This window comes from Eurosta solidaginis, chromosome 2 (assembly GCF_040869045.1).
Source record: "Eurosta solidaginis isolate ZX-2024a chromosome 2, ASM4086904v1, whole genome shotgun sequence".
NCBI classification, from domain to species: domain Eukaryota; kingdom Metazoa; phylum Arthropoda; class Insecta; order Diptera; family Tephritidae; genus Eurosta; species Eurosta solidaginis.
In genome coordinates this window covers 189,231,962-189,253,319 of record NC_090320.1, presented here as the reverse complement: position 1 = coordinate 189,253,319, position 21,358 = coordinate 189,231,962, and the positions used below count along the sequence as shown (strand labels likewise).

At 35.9% G+C, this 21,358-nt stretch overlaps 2 protein-coding genes across 11 annotated transcripts in view; one reads left to right on the top strand and one right to left on the bottom strand.

Moving 5' to 3' along the window:
* The window catches only part of LOC137240400 (DNA-binding protein D-ETS-6-like), a 113,253-nt gene extending 106,078 nt beyond the window's left edge, over positions 1-7,175 (top strand). For all 10 annotated transcript variants that reach the window (XM_067766620.1, XM_067766616.1, XM_067766617.1 and 7 more), the window contains exon 4: positions 6,324-7,175. In XM_067766620.1, the coding sequence (XP_067622721.1) occupies positions 6,324-6,933 (610 nt within the window). In that variant the 3' untranslated portion in view covers positions 6,934-7,175. The remainder of the gene's footprint in view (positions 1-6,323) is intronic.
* Positions 7,176-10,074: 2,899 nt separating this feature from the next.
* The window catches only part of LOC137240402 (neuronal acetylcholine receptor subunit alpha-7-like), a 47,983-nt gene continuing 36,699 nt past the window's right edge, over positions 10,075-21,358 (bottom strand). The window contains exon 4 of the mRNA XM_067766626.1: positions 10,075-10,584. Coding sequence (XP_067622727.1) covers positions 10,187-10,584 — 398 coding nt within the window. The 3' untranslated portion in view covers positions 10,075-10,186. The remainder of the gene's footprint in view (positions 10,585-21,358) is intronic.

Below are 21,358 nucleotides of genomic sequence, written 5' to 3'. Positions count from 1 at the left end.
ATTATTTGTTCATTATTGTTTTAAACTTATTTTGAAAATTATTTGTAACTCTTTAGTTTGATATTATTTAAAATCGTATTTTTAGTTTTTTTTAAACTATATTTATTTGCTTGTAACTCTCCTTTGCGTTTTGCCTTCTGTCAAAAGCTTTTTGATAAGTTCTCGCCTTTCTTTAGAACAGAGTTTAGCATTTTAAAACTATTATTAAAATTTCTTTAGAACAGGGTTTACCCATTTAAAACTATTACTAAATTTTTCATAGGCCACTGCTATCATTTCGAACACAATTGTATGTCTTCAACTTTAATAAGAGGTGAGAATCATTTCAAAAGGGGATCTAAACTCCATGAAATCCGGTATAATTTCTAAATTTGAGGACAAAATCCCATTTAGTATCTAAAAAAAGCAATATCAAAAATTTAGAATAATGTCTTTTCAATTAGACAAGAGTTTTTCTAAGCGGGGTCGCCCCTCGACAGTGATTGGCAAACACTCCGATTGTTTTTCTGCCATGAAAAGCTTCTCAGTGAAAACTCATCCGCTTGCAGATGCCGTTCGGAGTCGTCGTAAAACATGTAGGTCGCATTGTAATGTAATGATCGGTTCACCCGAACTTAGATTTTTTTACTGTTATTTATCACACATTTTAGTTAAAAAAAGCTTCGTTAAACTTGAAAGTACATACATATATGCATTTTTGAGTTTTGAACGATCACGCCGCTAGATCTGGAGATTATGGTCCGAAACCCGGAAAAGGGAGGAGCCACTCTAAAGCCCGGAGTCTCCGAAAAAAAACCAGGGGGTTGGTAGCCCAAACGCATATCTGGCAAATACTGTCCGATGTAAATATTGTACGACCGTTTTAGCAAAATCCAATTTTTTTTAAGTAAACAAATTTTTTTTAAGTAAACAAAGTGCGAACGTCAAGCTGTGAAATTGTGTTTTGATTTCTACTGTGCCTTGTTTTGTCTTAAATCAATAAATTTGTTTGTTTAAATAATTATTGTGCTAAAATAAGTGTAAACACGTTGTGTACTGCATTGGCAATTTTAAAGTTCTGCTTTTCTTTACTAAAATAAATTGTATCTTAAAAATAATTGATAAAGTGTGTATATCCATACATACATACATATTTGCCGAGTCACTTTGCATATTTGTTGTTGCATTTGATTGGCATTTATATATTTTCAGTTTTCAATTGTTATTTGCTCGTGCACATTTACTTCATTTTCTTTTCACTGCCACAGCTGTTTGCATTGTGTGTTGTTAAGCGTCAGTTAATAGCGATCTTAAACTGCTCATACAGTGATCTTCAAACTGCTCAAACAGTGATTTTCTTACTGTGATCTCCAAACTATTTTCACTGCCTCCGTCTGTTTAATCAATTTTACTTTAACTTATAATGTCTTGCAATTTTGTTAACTGCCAATTGAAAGGTGATACCGAGCGTTTCGTGTCGTGCTGGCTTTGTGATGAGCTTGCTCATATGAAGTGCGCTAGTTTGACAGCAAGGGTGTGTCAACGATAACAAGGGTGTGCGTTGGTCGTGCTTGAAATGCAGATCCACGGAAGTGGATCTTTTTAAGCTTTTCAAACATACCCGAAACGCATTCTTCGAAATCGGTAAGGAACTTTCTACATTAGGGGATAAATTCAAGTATTATGAAAACTTGTTTAAAACTTTCAAATGTATTACCGATTCAGCTGCTAATGCTAACAGCGACAGTCGTGACAGCAAACGAAAACGAACTGATGTCTCGGCTGGCGTATTGACCCTAGACCCCGTTCAAAACATCCAGAACCCAATCGTTCCTACACCTAGCACGATAGAATTAATAAACTTAGCATCTCCAAGTCCTCTTACAGTAGAGCCTTCAACATCAAAGGCACCTCCAAAAAAACTAGCAGCTAGAAAAAATACTGAACCTGCAAACCGTTCTCAGGCGACTGAGCCTGGAACTAGGAAGTTGGTTGTAGTCCCTCCTAAAAAATCGATATTCGTGTCAAGATTCGAGAGGGATACTACTGAGGAGGATCTGAAATCGTATATCTTCTCAAAAAGGAAAACCCATGACGTAACAATTCGTAAATTTAATTTTAGTTATGAAAGAAACGTATCTTCCTTTAGATTAGATGTACCTATTGACCATTTTGATACTATCTTGAGTAACGATTTTTGGCCCTCTGGGGCACTTGTGCGGGAATTTGAATATAGGCGGAATAAGAGTGTTCCAAACTTAGCAAAGATCCCTGTTAATAACAAGTTGTAAATTATGCTAGTAACAGCGGAAATAAACGATACAACTCCAGTTATCGCTTCGACTTTGCGAAGGCCAATTTTAAAAAATTAAATCGTGATCTATCTCGAATAGTGTGGCCAATATTTAATGATGATGTGGAGCAAAGCGTTTCTCACTTTTACTTACTTACTTAATTGGCGCTTAACCGTCTAAACGGTTATGGCCGTCCAACAAGGCGCGCCAGTCGCTCCTTCGCTCCGCCAACCGGCGCCAATTGGTCACACCAAGGTAGTTTAAATCGTTTTCCACCTGGTCCTTCCAACGGAGTGGGGGCCGCCCTCTACCTCTGCTTCCATAGGCGGGTTCCGATAGAAACACTTTCTTGGCCGGAGCATCATCTTTCATTCGCATAACATGGCCTAGCCAGCGCAGCCGCTGCGTTTTAATTCGCTGGACTATGTTGATGTCTGCGTATAGCTCGTACAGCTCATCATTAAATCTTCTTCGGTACTCGCCATCGCCAACGCGTAGAGGTCCATAAATCTTTCGAAGAACTTTTCTCTCGAACACTCCCAAAGCCGCTTCATCTGCTGTTGTCATGGTCCATGCTTCTGCCCCATATAGCAGGACGGGTACGATAAGTGACTTGTAGAGTATGATTTTCGTTCGCCGAGAGAGGACTTTACTTTTCAATTGCCTACCTAGTCCAAAGTAGCATTTATTGGCAAGATTGATTCTTCGCTGGATTTCAGTGCTGATGTTGTTGCTAGTGTTGATGCTGGTTCCCAAATAAACGAAGTCTTTTACTATTTCGAAATTATGGCTGCCAACAGTAGCGTGGTTGCCAAGGCGCATATGCGCTGACTCTTTGCTCGATGACAGCAGGTACTTCGTTTTGTCCTCATTCACCATCAAACCCATCTTTACCGCTTCTTTTTCCAGCTTGGAGTAAGCAGAACTAACAGCGCGGGTGTTTAGACCGATGATATCAATGTCATCAGCATATGCCAGTAATTGCACGCTTTTATAGTATATTGTTCCAGTGCGGTTAAGTTCTGCAGCTAGTATAATTTTCTCCAGCATCAAATTAAAGAAATCGCACTATAGGGGGTCACCCTGTCTGAAACCTCGTTTAGTTTCGAACGGCTCGGAGAGGTCCTTCCCAATTCTGACTGAGCTGATGGTGTTGCTCAACGTCATTTTGCACAGCCGTATAAGTTTTGCGGGGACTCACTTTTACAATACCATTTACTGTCTTTTTGAAAAATACGTACCTAAGCGGATTTGTGTACATTCCGATACAAGCCAAGTATGGTTCACTAAAGAGCTGAAAATTTTAAAGAATAAAAAGTCTCGATCTTTCAAGTTGTTCAAAAAGACGGGTTTACATAACCATTACTTACAGTACTCGATTCTACGCTGCAAGTATTTTCAATTGAACAAAAAGTGTTACAAAGCTTATCTTTGTAAAATGAAAAGAAATATAACTTGCAACCCGAAGGCATTTTACGGATTCGTAAACTCTAAACTCAGGGTGAAAGGGTTTCCATCATCCATGAAATTCCAAGATAATATTTCCAGCGATGATCAAGAGATCGCCGACTTCTTTGCGGAATTTTTCAAATTAAATTACTCTATTGAGACCAACGTTTCACCTAATGAATACCCATACCATATTGATTCATGTTATTCAATCAGAGCTCCATTTATATCTTCAGAAGATGTACTATCTTATTTAAAAACTTTAAAAGTATCATATTCATACGGCCCCGACAGGATCCCGACACACTTTCTTAAAAAATGTGCTGCAAACATCTAGCAGCCGCTAACAGATTTATTTAATTTATCTTTAATTTATGGCGTTTTCCCAACAATATGGAAGGAATATTTTCTTATTCCGCTTCATAAAAATGGAAGCAGGTCTTCAATAGAAAACTACCGGGGCATAGCAAAGTTATCCGCTATCCCAAAGTTATTTGAGGCTATTGTTACCTACCACCTAACATTCTCTATTTCCCCCATAATTGCAAGCTCGCAGCATGGGTTCTGTAAGGGCAAATCACCTATCACCAATTTACTAGAATTTACCACGCACGTTTCTAATGGATTTAGAAAATGCCTTCACACTGATGTAATTTACACCGATTTCAGTAAAGCTTTCGACAAAGTATCACACCCATTACTTATTCATAAGCTCAGTCAACTCGGTTTTCAACCCCGTCTTATATGTTGGATTTCTTCGTATCTTGGTTATCGTACGCAAAAAGTAATCTTTAAAAATACACTTTCTGGGGTCATCAATATTTCTTCTGGTGTTCCTCAGGGCAGCCATCTTGGTCCGATTCTGTTCTTGTTGTTCATAAACGATATATCTGGTACAATTAAATACTCAAAAATCTCGATGTACGCAGACGATGTAAAACTTTTCAAATCATGTGCCTCGGTTGAGGAACATTCCTTGCTTCAAATGGATTTAAATCACTTGGTTACCTGGTGCAATGTAAATTATATGCCGCTCAATCTCAAAAAATGTAAATTCATGTGTTTTTCTCGGAGAGTTTCGCCACCAGCTTCATATACAATTAACAACTATAGTCTAGAAACTGTAAATAATTTTATTGACTTGGGAGTCATGATGGATTCCAAACTTAGTTTCAATCTTCATATTAATGCTACAGTGAATAAAGGCAAAGGTGTTTTTGCATTTGTTAAACGGTGGTCAAAAGAATTTAACGACCCTTACATAACTAAAGCACTTTTTACAACATTAGTTAGGCCAATATTAGAATACGGCTCGATAATTTGGAATCCGCGTTATCAAGTCCACGCAGACAATCTCGAATCAATACAAAAACAATTTTTACTATTTTCCTTAAGAAATTTCCAATGGGACTCTTTAACTAATCTTCCATCTTATACTAATCGATTAAAGCTTATCAATCTTCCAACTCTTGCTAGTCGAAGGGAAATGCTTTGTGTAATATTTATGACAAAACTTTTAAATGGATCAATTTCGAGCCCATTCCTTCTGAATGAAGTGAACTTTTGCGTTCCCTCTCGGACATCGAGACACTTCAAACCTCTTCTGCTGAAACAATGTAGAACGAATTTCGAACAAAATGAACCTTTTCGGCGTTTATGCCAAGATTATAACTCTCACTCAAACACATTTGATAGCTCGGACTCCCTTTTTTCTATAAAAAAGATTGTTCTCACCTCTCTAAATTAATGTATAATACGTTTGCTTCCGTTCTCTTTAAGTATTACGCTTGGCTGATGAAATTTCTTCTGTAGCTGAGCAGTCTCAAATCGTGACGCTTGACAAACCGCTGCCCATCAAAGACTCGGCAAAATAAAAAATAAAAAAAAAAAGTTATTATATATATATATAAATCGATCGCGTGAACAGGATTAGCCTGGTTTCATTGGGCCACTTGAGGGCAGCGCGCTGCCACAACGTCCATTACAAAAAAAAAAAAAAAAAAAAAGTTGGTGTGTAATACAAGACAAAGCGCCACCTTCTTTGGGTGGAAAGTAGCTCAAGCTATGATACATTTTTGAAGCCGTTTAAAAAATGAATACAACAAGCCATATGTAGTATATGTATTCCTGCATTAGTCACTCGGAACTCTCTTTCTTCCTAAAGAGGTGCAAGCGGAATGGTATTTAAAGATGAAAAAGTTTGACTGAAAAGCGCTTTATTTGTATTAGCTAAGATTTTTAAAAACTAAGTTAGGAGTTACGTTTCCAACTTGATCCTTTTGTAGTCTCAAATAATTTTGCAGTTGAGATAATGATAAACTAATTCCAAACCTTAAGTCATTTGTAATAGAGAAACACAGCTAAACCATATAAAAAATATTGCAATGTAGAGGACGCTACTTCTAATGATGGAGCCCGGATATCTGCGCTGAAATTGAAAATCGGTGCTGATCGACGTAGGGTAACACACATACGATATTTCGATAAGATTTCTTAAAATTTGCTTAAATTACCAATTTATGTGAAAGTATATCTTATATGTAGAGTTTTTGTTATTGTATTTGGGTTATCATTAAAATATATACTTTCATTTATTTGCAGATATTACTACGACAAGAACATAATGACAAAAGTCCATGGGAAACGTTATGCCTACAAATTCGATTTCCACGGTCTGATGGCAGCATGCCAGTCACAGGCGCAGGGTTGTGATCCTACTACGAGTATACTGAGTTCCTACAAAAACCACCATCATCATCATCATAACCATGCTTTAGGGTTGCATCATCATCACTATCCCAATAGCATTCAAACAGATCTGACTTCACCGTCAACATCATCGAGTCTTGGCTTTCCATCGCCATCTACGGCATCTATGCCGTCACCCATCGGCATGACTACCTCACCCACCATCGGTTTGGGTAATCAAGCGCTTATAAATGAAACCAGTACAAATTTATTGCAGCAACAACAACAACATCAATCAACATTAACTACAACCACAAGTCCCGTATCTCCAACAAGTATGCAGCCAAAAGAGCCACCAACATCTTCCATGGCAAGTGGGATAACAATATCAAACAACAACAATTCTAATAGCGGAAGTGGTACAAATAACAGCAATACATCCGTTTTCAGTCGACCGTCGCCATATTGGCCTTATTCGACGGGTTCCTTCGATCCTCGTCCACCTCCTAATACATTTAATTAACTCTAGAATTACAATATGTATGACTTAGGACATATTTGTTAGGGATTTGAGTGGGCCAAAATATATGTATACTATTACATATGAATGTTCTTAATACCGCCCGCAGAGGTTGTTAATATACGCTTTTCTGTTAATGAAAATGTAAATATGTACATATGTATGTATACGTGTGTAGTTTTGCTTGCATGGGAGTATTTATGTTATGTACATACATACTTACTGTATTAAAGTCGTGGATAATACATGGTCATCCTTATTATTAGACAAGTGAACAAAGTTTAACCATTTCGGGCATTTCGGTTGGGTTAAATATGTCGGTGTAAACTTAATATATCGAGACATAGGCTCACTTGCAGAACGGAAAGTTAACTTTCTAACTCAGAGTTAATGAGTGACATGAGGAGTTTACAACATACAGACAAATTTTTTAAATTAACTGTGAGCATTTATTCTTATCTTTATTTTATTGGCTAATGTAGTAAAATTTGTTGGTTTGCCAGTTCTCTTCAGGCGGTGATAGAAAGAGACGCAGGACAAGACCACTATAGTATGAAGCATTCTAGAGATCGATGGAACACTCAACTTGGGTTGCTCGGTCTGCAATTTTTAAATAGTTCTAGTGCTTCCAGGGTGTAGTAGCTGCTTTCTTGACTGCACTGGCATTATGTTTCAGCTAGGACTGCATTCAGTCTAGTGCCATTAAAAATTGCCCAAAATTTACCAAATAGGTCTATCAGTATAGAATTGATCATCGCGATCAGAGCTTTTGTAGATGCGGGACAAAGTTTATAGGAATAAACCATTCCAGTTCATCCAGCAGATTGTACTGTGTCGTTGCAGTGAAGATCACGACACCGTTATGCTCCAAGTATGATACGTTTAATAAATGAATTGAAAATGTCGAGCATGCTATTCAAAGTTATGAGTTGGTATAATAAACATAATATATGTATAAATAAAATATGACTCCGAGGAGCACTTCCACACTTCCAATTGTGTGAGCTGCTATTTAAGTTCTCCTACAAATTGGCGGACATACTTGTTTTCTCCCGACTGCGAAAGACATATGTTGTGCCAGATGAGTCAGTTGAGACACTTTTCATGGTAGAAATACACTCGAAACCGCGGTCGATATAAAAATACTACATTTTTAGCTCTTAGCTTTAGTTCCTTTTTACGTTAAAAAGTTGACACGGCAAAGAGCATTTAAAAAGCTCGGGGAGGAATATAAACTCATAGAATTGATCTTAGTTACACAGAATTTGTGAAAGCAGATTGTGTGATGGCCTTCCATACAAAACTAAAGATGCTTCAGCAAAATGCTCCACAGGCTAAACTATTTAAATTAAATAGTCTCAAGTTAAAAATTGCATGTGGATAGTTCTTATTGTACTGTTTGTTTGCCACAATGCTTGTTATAATGTAAATTTTAAAACCAGGATTTATTGCGGGATCGAAACGAGAAAATACTCAAACATTCTCTTTGGGTCTTGACATCCATAACCAATACTTTGTTTTAATTCGCTGAGCTACGTTGGCATTTGGCAGCTGCCGTGGTGTTTTTGTAGCGTGCTCCGTCACCCGAAGCGAGGATCTGGGATTCAAGTTCCGGGCATAGCAACAAAAAAGTTTGTTTGATAAAAGAAAAAGTTTCTCTAAGCCAGTACGTTGTTGTTGTTGTAGCGATAAGGTTTCTCCCCGGCTTTGGGGAGTGTTATCGATGTAATGGTCCTTTACCGGATACAGATCCGGTACGCTCCGGTAACACAGCACCATTAAGGTGCTAGCCCGACCATCTCGGGAACGATGTATATGGCCATATTAAACCTTCAGGACATCCCTCCCTCCACACCCCTAGTTCCATGAGGAGCTTGGGGACGCCAGAGCATCGTCTGTTAGTGAAACAGCATTCGCCACGGATAGGTGAGGTTGACAATTGGGTTTGGAGAAGGTATATATTGCACTGACAACCTGAAAGGGTTGCGTTAGACAGCCCCTTGAATCTGGTATTTTAGTCGCCTCTTACGACAGGCATACCTACCGCGGGTATATTCTGACCCCCCCTAACCCGCTGGGGGACCCTCTAACGTTCCTAGGCAGTGGTTGCACAAATACTCCGAGTGTATTTCTGCCATGAAAATTTGATGTTGCTTTCCTCGGGATTTTATGCACGGCTACTACTTCTCCCTGAAAGACTCTTTAGTGATTATATAATAGCAGGCCTATCTATAAAAAAATATCATTTGCTAACTAAGTATATTGATATACATACATAAATCCAGATGTTAGTTTCCTGAACGAACAAATTTTAGGGTGTTCCGCCTACCACACCGATGATCCTGGGTTCACGGGAAAGCAACATCACCGGGAAAAGCAACATCAAAATTTTAGAAACAAGGTTTTTCAATTAGAGGAAAATTTTTCTAAGCGGGGTCGTCGCAATCATTCCGAGTGTATTTCTGCCATGAAAAGCTCTCAGTGAAAATTCATTCAATTTGGAGATGGCGCAAAACAAGTAGGTCCCGTCCCGCCAATTTGTAAAACAAATTGAACGGAGTACGACGCAAATTGGAAGAGAAGCTCGGCTTAAAATCTCTTCGGAGATTATCGCACCATACATTTATCTATTTTATTTTATTTTTGGAGCACTATAAATAAATGCAGAATTTGTGAGGTTTTAATTGACCGTTTAGTTCAACGAAGAGGGGGAAATGGTTTCATAAATTTTGTTTTATTTTTATAAAAGCGCTATTCATGTATAAATTGCCGTGCATCGTGAAATGCCAAAATTGAGTATTTAACATTTGAATATTTTTTTTCTTTGGATATTTCATTTTTCTTCTGTAAAGTATTGGAAAAATAAAATTTCTCGACCTTTTGGGGGGGAATTCCCCCTATTTACAAAAAAGCGGTGCCGCTAATGACGGTGAGTATAGAGACCGTTTTTAGCGGTCGTAAGAAAGCAGCGCCGTTTTTCGAGGAAATCAAGTCTTTAGACTATATAGCGTACAAGGTACAAGTCACGGACAAATCAGCATCAAAAGTTTTTTCAATTAGAAAACTTTTTAGTGCTTATCGAATTGGGAATCTTGCCACCTGTCATAGACCAGCAGGGTATCTAACTCATAAAAAAAATCGTACTTAATATATATATACATACGTTTTATTTATAATTCTTAGAAAATTTGATAAGTTACACAGTTACATATACGACTAATTGCTCGTATAATGTTTAATAAATATTTGACATATTTTATATAGCGAAAAGAATAGCCAGAAATATGAATGTTAGGCTATAACAAATGAAAGCAATACGATCTATGGCTGTAGCCAACAGCATCCATTCAAATTGAACAAACCGGTTAGAGGAGGATGACGTAGCCAAATTAATGCCGGCGACATCTGTTACACCATCAGGGTTTTCATATTGATGCTCCATCAATTCTTTCGTACCGTTATTCATGGTAGCATGTGAGTCTGCTTGTAGAGTGAAATTTTCTAAAAGTAGCACTTTACTCAATGGTCCCTTTAGTATCGTCTTCAGAAATTCTGGTACATGACGTTTATGGTTTGCTGTGGCCAGATAAAGTACGCATACAGCTATTATTGTGGAGATGCTAAGCAACAGCAAACTGTTGCTGTAAAACAATACTGAAAAATAAAAAATTGTATGCAACAGTGTTTAAATGCAAGTAAATACATTAAATTAAAATGATTTCTACAGATGCCTCGCAATCAGTGTTGCCATTTTGGTACTTTTGGAGCCAGATCTAGCACTTTTTTTTGCGTTTAGCTCCAAAAATCCCGATTTAGCCCCCTAGCTCTTTTCTTGGCCCTCTTTAAAATGTTTGTCCCTTTTTGGCTCCAAATCTATTTCGGCAATACCTATTGTGAAATTTGTAATGTGTTTTATGTGTGTCGAAGTTTCATTTTATTTCTTTCGTTATGTATGAAGTGGCAAATCGGCAATCAACTGGTAACAAAAGCTTTAATCGATAAACTGTGTAATGAGGTTGTATATTTGCTTTCCAGCTTGTGCAACAGCATAGTGTCACCTTCTAAGAGTTTCGACCCTTTAACTTCAGATTATAAAAATTGTTGTCTCCCGTTCCTTATTTTCATTATACCATTGAAGAATATATACGAATTAATAAATAAGATAAATGTATAGACGAATTCATTGTAAGAAAGATACGTAATATATTATGCCGCGACTTCATAATTAAATTAATAGAGCAATTAAGGCAACGCTTGTCGCACAATATAGAAACGCTTAGCAAAATAGATTTCTTTTCGGTTGAAAACACATTGAGAATAGTAACACCTCAAAGGTTTTCATATTTCACAAATGAAAAAAAAACAAGTATAGCACTGATGAAATAACGAGATTACAAATGCAGTGGAAAAATATTTATCTCCAAAATTGAAAAAATGTGACTTCCACCTTAAGTTCTTGGTTTGATTTTAAACAGTATAATTCCAAAAGCTTGTCGATTTTGTGCTGCCACTAAGTAATGCTGAAGTTGCAAGAACGTTTTCAAACATGAGTTTGATTAACAGCAAACACAGAAACAAAATGAGTTTAGTTATGTTGAATTCGCTTCTGACAATAAGAAGTGGTCTCAAACGGTTGAATAAATGCTGTCATGACTTTGAAATAAACAACGATATCTTAAAATGAATGAACACAAAAAATGTTTATGAGTGTAGCAAAAATAATAATTCATCTTCTGAGGACAAAATCATAGATTTTGAAGTCTAAGGCCGTTCAAACATATCTCGTCCCAACATAAAATTGAATATCGCACACGTGTATTTTAATGGTGATTCGTTCACCCGTAGGACGTTGTAGATTTAATAAAAAAATTGAAAAAATTTTAAATTAATTTTCAACTGCCATCGTTTTTTATTTTTTGTTAGTTTTTGTACTTTTTTATAACTTTGTTATCACTAATAAAAGTTGAAAATTTGCCTCCCGAGTTCGAATGCTTACTTCGTGGAGATTCCAAAAAGAAAACACATTTTTTATCAGCACCCCGTAAAAACAACAAAATTTGTTTTTTCTTCATAGGCCACCTCTGTGATCATTGATTTTAATAAGTGTTACACTAAGGCTTATTACATTCATGACGGCGGATACAAGGCAACAATTATTTGTACACATGTAAAAATAAAATTGGGAGAAAAGTGGGAATAGTAAATTTAAAACTATATATATTTCACTGCATTGACAGCGTACCGGGAAGCATATTTTAATTTTTTATTACTCCATGCATCGTGATACGCTTTAACGTACACCTCGTTTATTTATTTTTGTACATTTGAGCCATATAGAATGTTATATTTGCTGCCTAAACGGAAAGCATTTTACACAAAAATGAAAAACCGGCAGACCTGTTTTAGGCTCTTAAAAATATTCGAATAATTCGTGTATTCGATTTTAGAGTTTTGTACGTTTATTGGTCGAATTTATATTTAACTATTCGAATAGTTGATTTATGTAGATTATTCGAATAATTGCAACTCAACTATTATTAGGTTTTCAAAATCGATCGAAGTTGAGCTTTAAATAAAAATTAAAATTACGTATACGCCATGGTGTACCGCATATGTTTTCTTTGTTAAATCTTTGTCAATTTGATCTATACTAGATATTCAAATCATGGAATGGTGTATCCCAAAACAGTAAATTTATCTGAACTTTCCGATTCCGGACAGAAAACATAAGTAAGTATACACAAGTTTCGAGAAAAATCAACATTTTGTAAGAATGTCAAAAAATGGTAAACAAAATCAAAACTTTTTTACAATTTTTGGGAACCTATTTGTGGTGATCGCAAACATCTTCAGCTTTAGAAATAAAAGAGGAAATCGTTTGAGATGTGATGAGTGAGGATCGACAGACATGAGAGCTTTGAATACCGAAAAAGTTGTAAGACACCCACAAAAATGTATCTTATATATTTGGCATCCTTGGCTCCAGTATAATGTGAGCAGAGTATTTAAATGCAATTTCGGATTACTCTGTAGCACATTCGATTAAATTTAAAATCAGTTCAAATGCAGACGGTTTTTACGAATACTATTTGAGTGACAAAAAACTAAGTATGTTCCGGGGAGCGCCAGTTTCAATAGCCAGTAACATTCTACCAATGTTTTTGGTTTGTGAGACATACCAACGCGTCTGATTACTTTCAGACTATTTATGGGAGTTAGGTTAGGTTATACTGAATGAGTACATAGTGTTAGCAAAACTTTGTTTGACGACCAAACTAAGCAGCCCTAATTTCGGGGCTATTACGAAACTTTTCTTGGTATTTTTCGTTATAACTTTCGTCATCTTCAATCTAAATCGCCTAAGCGATTTTGGCCGTTTCGTAATAAGCAACACCAACTATCCCTTTATCGTAATAACGGGAGCACCAAGGCAGGTCAAATCTTCCCCAGGAAATTCATCTGCATTCACACTGCGGTGTTGACTGAATTTCTTTATTGGTCCGAGCGTCTTCATACATTCACATAACATGGCCCAACCAGCAAATCCTTTGTATTTTTTCCGCTGCACTATCTTCATATCCGTGCACAGCTTATACAGCTTATCCTTATACCTCCTTCGATACTCGCCGCCGACATCACGGAGAGGGCCATAAATCTTCCGAAGAACTTTTCTCTTGAGGACTACAAGAGCATCTTATCTTCTCTTTGTTCGTCGTGATATTGGTCCTACTCAATACAAAGTAGCACTTTTTGGAAATAGTTGTCTCCCTTTGATTTCTGTGCTGACATTGCTTTTGCTGTTAGTGCTGATTCGAATAGACGAAACCCTTTACAATATCGAATTTATGTCTGTCAATAGCGACGTAGCTGCCAAGGCGTGTACGCTCCGATTCTCTCTTGGGTGACAGTAAGTACCTCGTCTTGTCCTCATTTACCGCACGACCCCCTAGTGCAGAGAAGGCAGAACTCACAGCGCATTTGTTAAGGCCAAGAATATCAATGTCTTTAGCATACGCCAGTAATTGTACACTCTTATAGTAGATTGAACCATCATGGTTTAGTTCTGCTGCTAGAATTATCTTCTCCAGCATTATGTTGAAGAAAGTGCACGAAAGGGAGTCGCCTTGTCTGAAGCCTCTTTTAGTTTAGAATGGCTCGGAGAGGTCCTTCGCAGTCCTTACAGAGCTGGTGGGGTTGCTCAACGTCAGTTGGTAGAGCGTTATTAACTTTGCAGCAAGCAGCTTGTTTTCGCGCTACCAAAGGTTTCTTTGAAGTCGACGAAAAGATGGGGAGGGTCGATTCTCTTACCTTACTAGTCGATAGTAGGTTTACCAGGTCAAAAGTTGCACTGATAAGGTCCAATCAGCCTGTTTAATATGAGCTTCGGTCTTTCGCACAGTACGCCGCAGTGATTGGCGAAGGCATGCGCTCATTCGACCATATTTTGCATGCTCTTTACCAACTCTTCGCCTTCGTGTTTGAACACCTCGGCGGGTATGCCGTCATTACGTAGCGCCTTGTGATTTTTTAGCCAAAATACTGCAATTCTCACTTCCATCATCGGCTATTGGGGTATCCTCCCTCCCTATCTAGCAATGAGGAGAAGAGCTCCCATCACAACTTACTTTAGGAAATTATTTATGATTTTTATTTCGATATTATTTCAAACCCTTTTGAACTTTTTTGACAAAGTTCAGTTCCGCCAATCCTGAAATCTTCACCGAAAATAAAATTTCGTAAAAGAGCTACGAAAAAATTACGTAGTCTTAATTTTCGTATAATGTACGAAATTTCGTTCATAATACGAATAAACTTTTGACAAATACACTAGATTTTACAAAACTTTTCGTAAAAAATACGAAATGACTTTCATAAGGAATATTTTTAGTATAATATATAAATTCGTGCGTACTATTTACGAAACAATTTAGGCCCCTATTATGAGACAAATTCGATTTTCGACTGTGGTCGAAAGAGCTGAATCGAATTTTCATTTGGTATTATGACACTCATTCGATCAAGACTAGTGCCATTGTTCGATAATTCGATATTTTCAACCGTTCAAAAAAGCACATTTCCATCATCTGTCAAATAAAATAAAAGCAAAATTATTTATTATAAAGAAAAAAGCTTAAGTACTGGAACTAGCCAGAAGTATAAAACGCTGATATGAATTTCAACGCGTAATTGTAGCTTTCTAAACATTGTAACTTTCTGAACATTTTGTTACATGTGTTAAAACTAAACTTCATAATGACCATAGAAGCGTTCATGGACTTGCTATCCAGTAAAGATGAATGGCTGCAACAATGCGCAAGAGCCAAGTCTATTGCAACCATTTTGAAATTGGCAACAATTCTCAGATTTCGCGCTAGGGATCGTCTCAACTGAGCATCGGGTAAGAGAATGCACTCGGAATTTTTTCCACGTGATCCATTCTGCAAGTTCTTTTTATTATAAACGGATTTTGTCCAATTTATGAAATCAGTCTTCCAAGCAGTTGTTTTGTATTCACGACCTTGGACCTATATGTAGGGTTCTTAAATTATATTGACTAAATTAGTTTTAACTTTGTTATTATGTTACTTTGAACTTTGTAATTTTAATATATTTTTATTTTAATTCTGAATATTGATTTTACTATTTTCAAAAATTTTCATTATTAATAAATTTTACATCATGAAAATATACCATTTTCTTTTTGTGTGGATATTAATTTTAATAAAAATAAAGCATCCTACACTATATACGATTAATACAAATAGTTTGAAATTACTATTAGGTAGCAAATAAGTAGAAGATAAACACAAAAAACTTACATTTCAAACAATTTTCTTCTAATTCGATACAGCGTCGACAACAAATTTCTATTCGCTTCAAAATTAGATACGCAACGAAAATTTCGACAGAGATTAGATGTCATAATACCAATTTTTAATTCGATTTTCGATATTCGATAGCCAGCGAAGATCGAAGATCGAAAAATACTCATAATAGGGCCTTAGTAAACTATGATAAAAATCTTTGTACGAATCATTTGTATAATGTACAAAATACTTTCGTACATTGTACTAATTCACAAAGTCCTTTTTACCATTCGTTCAATGTACGAAAATTTTCGTAAAATATCCTAAATTGCCGCTATTTTGCATATTTCCATCTTCACGTGTTATTGTGAAATGCTATGCCAAGCAACAAGTTGAAACAAAATTTAAGTGCTTCAAATTTGATTTTTAAACAAAAATTTGTATTTACACCTTTGCGCCCTTGTTTAAAATTTTGCAATTGCTAGTTTTGTGTGCATTCTTGGAATGAATTGCTTTATTTGCAGCATTAATATGGACTCGCTCCATAGTATGTCCAATCATTTTCGCCTTGTACACAACATGAGTCAAAGACATTCGTATAAGTGTACTTATGGAGGAAATTGCAATAAATTGTTTAGCTTTTTAAATTGCTATGTACGTCATATGAAAGAGGAGCACAACTTTGACAAGAGTGCGGAGCAGGGAGTAAGTGTGTCTGAAATTAACAAAGAAAATCCTCTTTTTGATTATACAACCCCAGATGCCTCTAGAAATTCTGCCATGCATTTTAATACCTTAATTGCTCCAACATCAAACGTTTCAATTGAAAACGATTCTATAATCGATATTGACAATATTGTACAGAGTTTAGACGACGAAATGCCCCAGTCACAAGCATGTTTAACTGAGAAAGTAGCTATTGAATTTGCCTTGGAACTTCACAGCAAGAACAATTTTACCCGAAAAGATGTCGTAGAAATTCAGGACAGCATTATGAAAGACATACTTAATCCAATAACTAACTCGGTTAAACAGTTCATATGTTTCGAAATGTCTAGATTATTCTGAACAAAAGTTATTGTTGACAACATTTATCGAATCAATATTTCGTAAATTTGAAAACGAATATCAATTATTTAAATGGCTCGCTGGACATGACTACGCGCAAAATTTTGAAGAATCCATAACAAGTAAAGATATTGCAGCAAAGTTTTCACGGGGAGTATTACTTTACGATGAAGTGGTTATCTCCTGGGTACTTCTTCCTTTACCTTTTCAAATTAGGAAGGTCTTCGAGAAAGGCGATCAATTATTAAATATATTAAATTTGTGTATGACACTACAAACCCAGTGTCAGAAGAAGATGGAGCGGGGGTGAGCATTTCGGATTCGCCCATCGCTATGGAAGCAATGAAGATTTGGCTGAATTGGCACATCTTTTGGTTAGCTGAAATTTGGAGCATCTGTTAGATTTCTTTGTTCGTAAGTATTTCTCATTCTTTTCGATTATTTTTAATTCCAATTTCCATTTGATTCATTCAGAACAAGAACTGTATATCGGAATCCTTGAGCACTTAACACACAGAATGGCTGAGAATGTTTTTGTTAACTCTGATGTTTCCCTTGGCGCTAGAGTTGAGTTTTGTTACCAATGGACGCAATGGATAAAATCCTTCGACAAAAGCAATGAATCGTCGTCAATCGGAAACATGCATTTTCAGCATCATCAATTGATTGACGTCGCTCCACAAAGCTCAAATATTAGCACCAGTCGGGACTAGTTGGCTAAAACAGCAATAAGCTTAAATGAAATTATAAGTTCAAATTCTTACGGAAAAAGCGTCATTGAGTCTTTTAAAAAGGAAAAAAACATGAATGACAATTTACGCAAACTTTTGGTTGGGTCGGTTTTGCAATAGTGCATTACGAATAACCATGATCTTTCATAGCGATTGCGCTAATATTGCAACACAAATTTGTGAAGTATTTCCTGGCAAGTTGGCGGTATAGAAACATTTAAATTCATTTGAAAATTTATCTGACTATTCACCTTTTCTTTATTATAGCACAAAAACAAACTTTAGTTTTTGTTTCGTTTTTTGACATTATTAACGTTATTCAATTATCACATAATAAAAATTTACTTTTCACTATTAGTCATGGAACGGAAAAACGCAGCTCCAATGGGAAAACTTTATAACAAGTTTGGAACTGGAAAAATAATTTTAATAGGAAGACGACATCAGAAGGTTGCTAAAAAAACAAAAACTGAATATGTTTGCAGCAGCGGATGATGAGAATGAACATATTAGGGCATTAAAGCATGACCTTTATTCAACGACTTATAATGAAAAAATCGAACATTGGCGCGCTTGCGCAGCAACACGTATGAATAATATAAAAGGCATCCAGGATGATCCAAAAAATATTTTTGATGCTTGGCCGCAATATAAACTTCCTGATGGTTTTCGTTTGGTAAGAAACAGTAGGCCTCTTTAAAAACAAGAAAATTATACTAAAATTTCAATACATGTCAATTTGTATATAAGAAAGAAAGAAAAATTGACGTACAATTTTTTTTGTTATTTAACAGGCCTTGTCTCATTTTTACTTATTATCAATTAATACGAATTTATTCTTTAGATTGAATCGGACTTCGTTTGCGTATATGGCGCCAGAAATGAGGTCCTTGACAACCTCAATGAATTTTGTAACATACTGCTACTTAAAGTTATCCCGAATCATATCAAAGATATCAAATACTGTGCATGTATCAATATATCGCTCATTTGCTGCAACGTTGTCATAACTCAAAAAACATGACTTTTGAGTTAATAACATATAAACTTACCTAATATCATGATCTATGTTGTATAAAAAAATCTTCGTGATCAGTTAAAAATTTAGCACGTGTTATAAAAATGAAAATATGCCTTTATATGCGCAACATATGGCAGTTAAAATCTTTGAATGGCTCTCCTGAAAAATTGTGTTTTTTGAGTTATTACGACGTTGCAGCAAATGAGCGATATATAACGAAGTAAATAAAAACAAAGCCACGCTCTCAGAAGGTAATCACACATTTATTTTAATTTTAAGCCCTATTTATTAACATAACTTTTTAATGATTTTTTCGTTTAGATTGCATCAGTGCCAACGCTTTCGTTCTCCTGCAGTCACTACTATCGCGCTCTCAAATCAGCAAAAAAGTTTCCAACAACAAAACAAATGACAAGAAAAGGATGTATTCCCTCAAAGAGTCACGAGACAGTTTTATGGCTGTTTGCGCAATTGAAGCCGAATATAAACAAATGTATGACGGCAAAGTTAAGGCAGAATCATCTGTTGCTCCGTTTATATCTTTAATTCGAACCCTAGGTGAACCACAATTCTTTTTGGTTGACTTCGACAACATTTCATATGTGACCCGGCCTATGAAAAGGTGGCTTATGACTCAAAAAAAAAATTGTGAGAAACAGCTGTTAACAGCTGTTTTTTGAATCATAAGCCACCTTTTCAAAGTCAGGATCACATATAAATTTTTTGATTTTGCTAAGGCTTTGGATATTTGTTTTAAAACATATAATGTTTTTAATATTGCCTACCCTGAACCATGCGCTGAAATGTGGGATTTCATAAATCGTCAATTTTATCAATTAGCTACTAAAGAGAAGTCCAAAATAGGAACAGATAATCTACTCAATGAAATAAAAAAGTAAGTAAGAACATACATATATATGTATGTGAAATATAAGCACATCTTCACCATTGTCATAAAAAGCCCTACCTTGGAACTGTTTCTTCTGAACAAGAAGTATTATTTATTGATTATAAAGCAAGCCGTTTACTAAAAACATGAGTAAGAGCTTTTATGTGTGGTGAAGATGGCAATGTTTTTATACTCAGTTGAGCAGAGCTCACAGAGTATATTAAGTTTGATTGGATAACGGTTGGTTGTAGAGGTATAAAGGAATCGAGATAGATATAGACTTCCATATATCAAAATCATCAGGATCGAAAAAAAATTCGATTGAGCCATGTCCGTCCGTCCGTTAACACGATAACTTGAGTAAATTTTGAGGTATCTTGATGAAATTTGACATGTAGGTTGCTGAGCACTTATCTCAGATCGCTATTTAAAATGAACGATATCGGACTATAACCACGCCCACTTTTTCGATATCGAAAATTTCGAAAAACCGAAAAAGTGCAATAATTCATTACCAAAGACAGATAAACGATGAAATTTGGTAGGTGAGTTGAACATATGACGCAGAATAGAAAACTAGTAAAATTTTGGACAATGGACGTGGCACCGCCCACTTTTAAAAGAAGGTAATTTAAAATTTTGCAAGCTGTAATTTAGCAGTCGTTGAAGATATCATGATGAAATTTGGCAGGAACGTTACTCCTATTACTATATGTACGCTTAATAAAAATTAGCAAAATCGGAGAAGGACCACGCCCACTTTAAAAATTTTTTATTTTTTTTAAAGTAAAATTTTAACAAAAAATTTAATATATTTACAGTATATAAGTAAATTATGTCAACATTCAACTCCAGTAATAATATGGTGCAACAAAATACAAAAATAAAAGAAAATTTCAAAAAGGGCGTGGCTCCGCCCTTTTTCATTTAATTTGTCTAGGATACTTTTAATGCCATAAGTCGAACAAAAATTTATCAATCCTTTTAAAATTTGGTAGGGGCATAGATTTTATGACGTTAACTGTTTTCTGTGAAAATGGGCGAAATCGGTCGAAGCCACGCCCAGTTTTTATACACAGTCGTCCGTCTGTCCTTCCGCATAGCCGTTAATACGATAACTAGAGCAAAAATCGACATATCTTTACTGAACTTAGTTCACGTACTTATCTGAACGCACTTTATCTTGGTGTAAAAAATGAACGAAATCCGACTATGACCACGCCCACTTTTTCGATGTCGAAAATTACGAAAAATGAAAAAAATCCCATAATTCTATACCAAATACGAAAAAAGGGATGAAACATGGTAATTGGATTGGTTTATTGACGCGAAATATAACTTTAGAAAAAACTTTGTAAAATGGTTGTGACACCTACCATATTAAGTAGAAGAAAATGAAAAAGTTCTGCAGAGGGAAATAAAAAACCCTTGAAATCTTGGCAGGTATTACATATATAAATAAATTAGCGGTATCCAACAGATGATGTTCTGGGTCACCCTGGTCCACATTTTGGTCGATATCTGGAAAACGCCTTCACATATACAGCTACCACCACTCCCATTTAAAACTCTCATTAATACCTTTAATTTGATACCAATATCGTACAAACACATTCTAGAGTTACCCCTGGTCCACCTTTATGGCGATATCTCGAAAAGGCGTCCACCTGCAGAACTAAGCCCCACGCCCTCTTAAAATACTCATTAGCACCTTTTTTTTTTGATACCCATGTTGTACAAACAAATTCTAGGGTCACCCCTGGTCCACCTTTATGGAGATATCTCGAAACGGCGTCCACCTATGGAATTAAGTATTACTCCCTTTTAAAATACTCATTAACACCTTTCATTTGATACCCATATCGTACCAACAAATTCTAGAGTCAACCCTGATCCACCTTTATGGCGATAT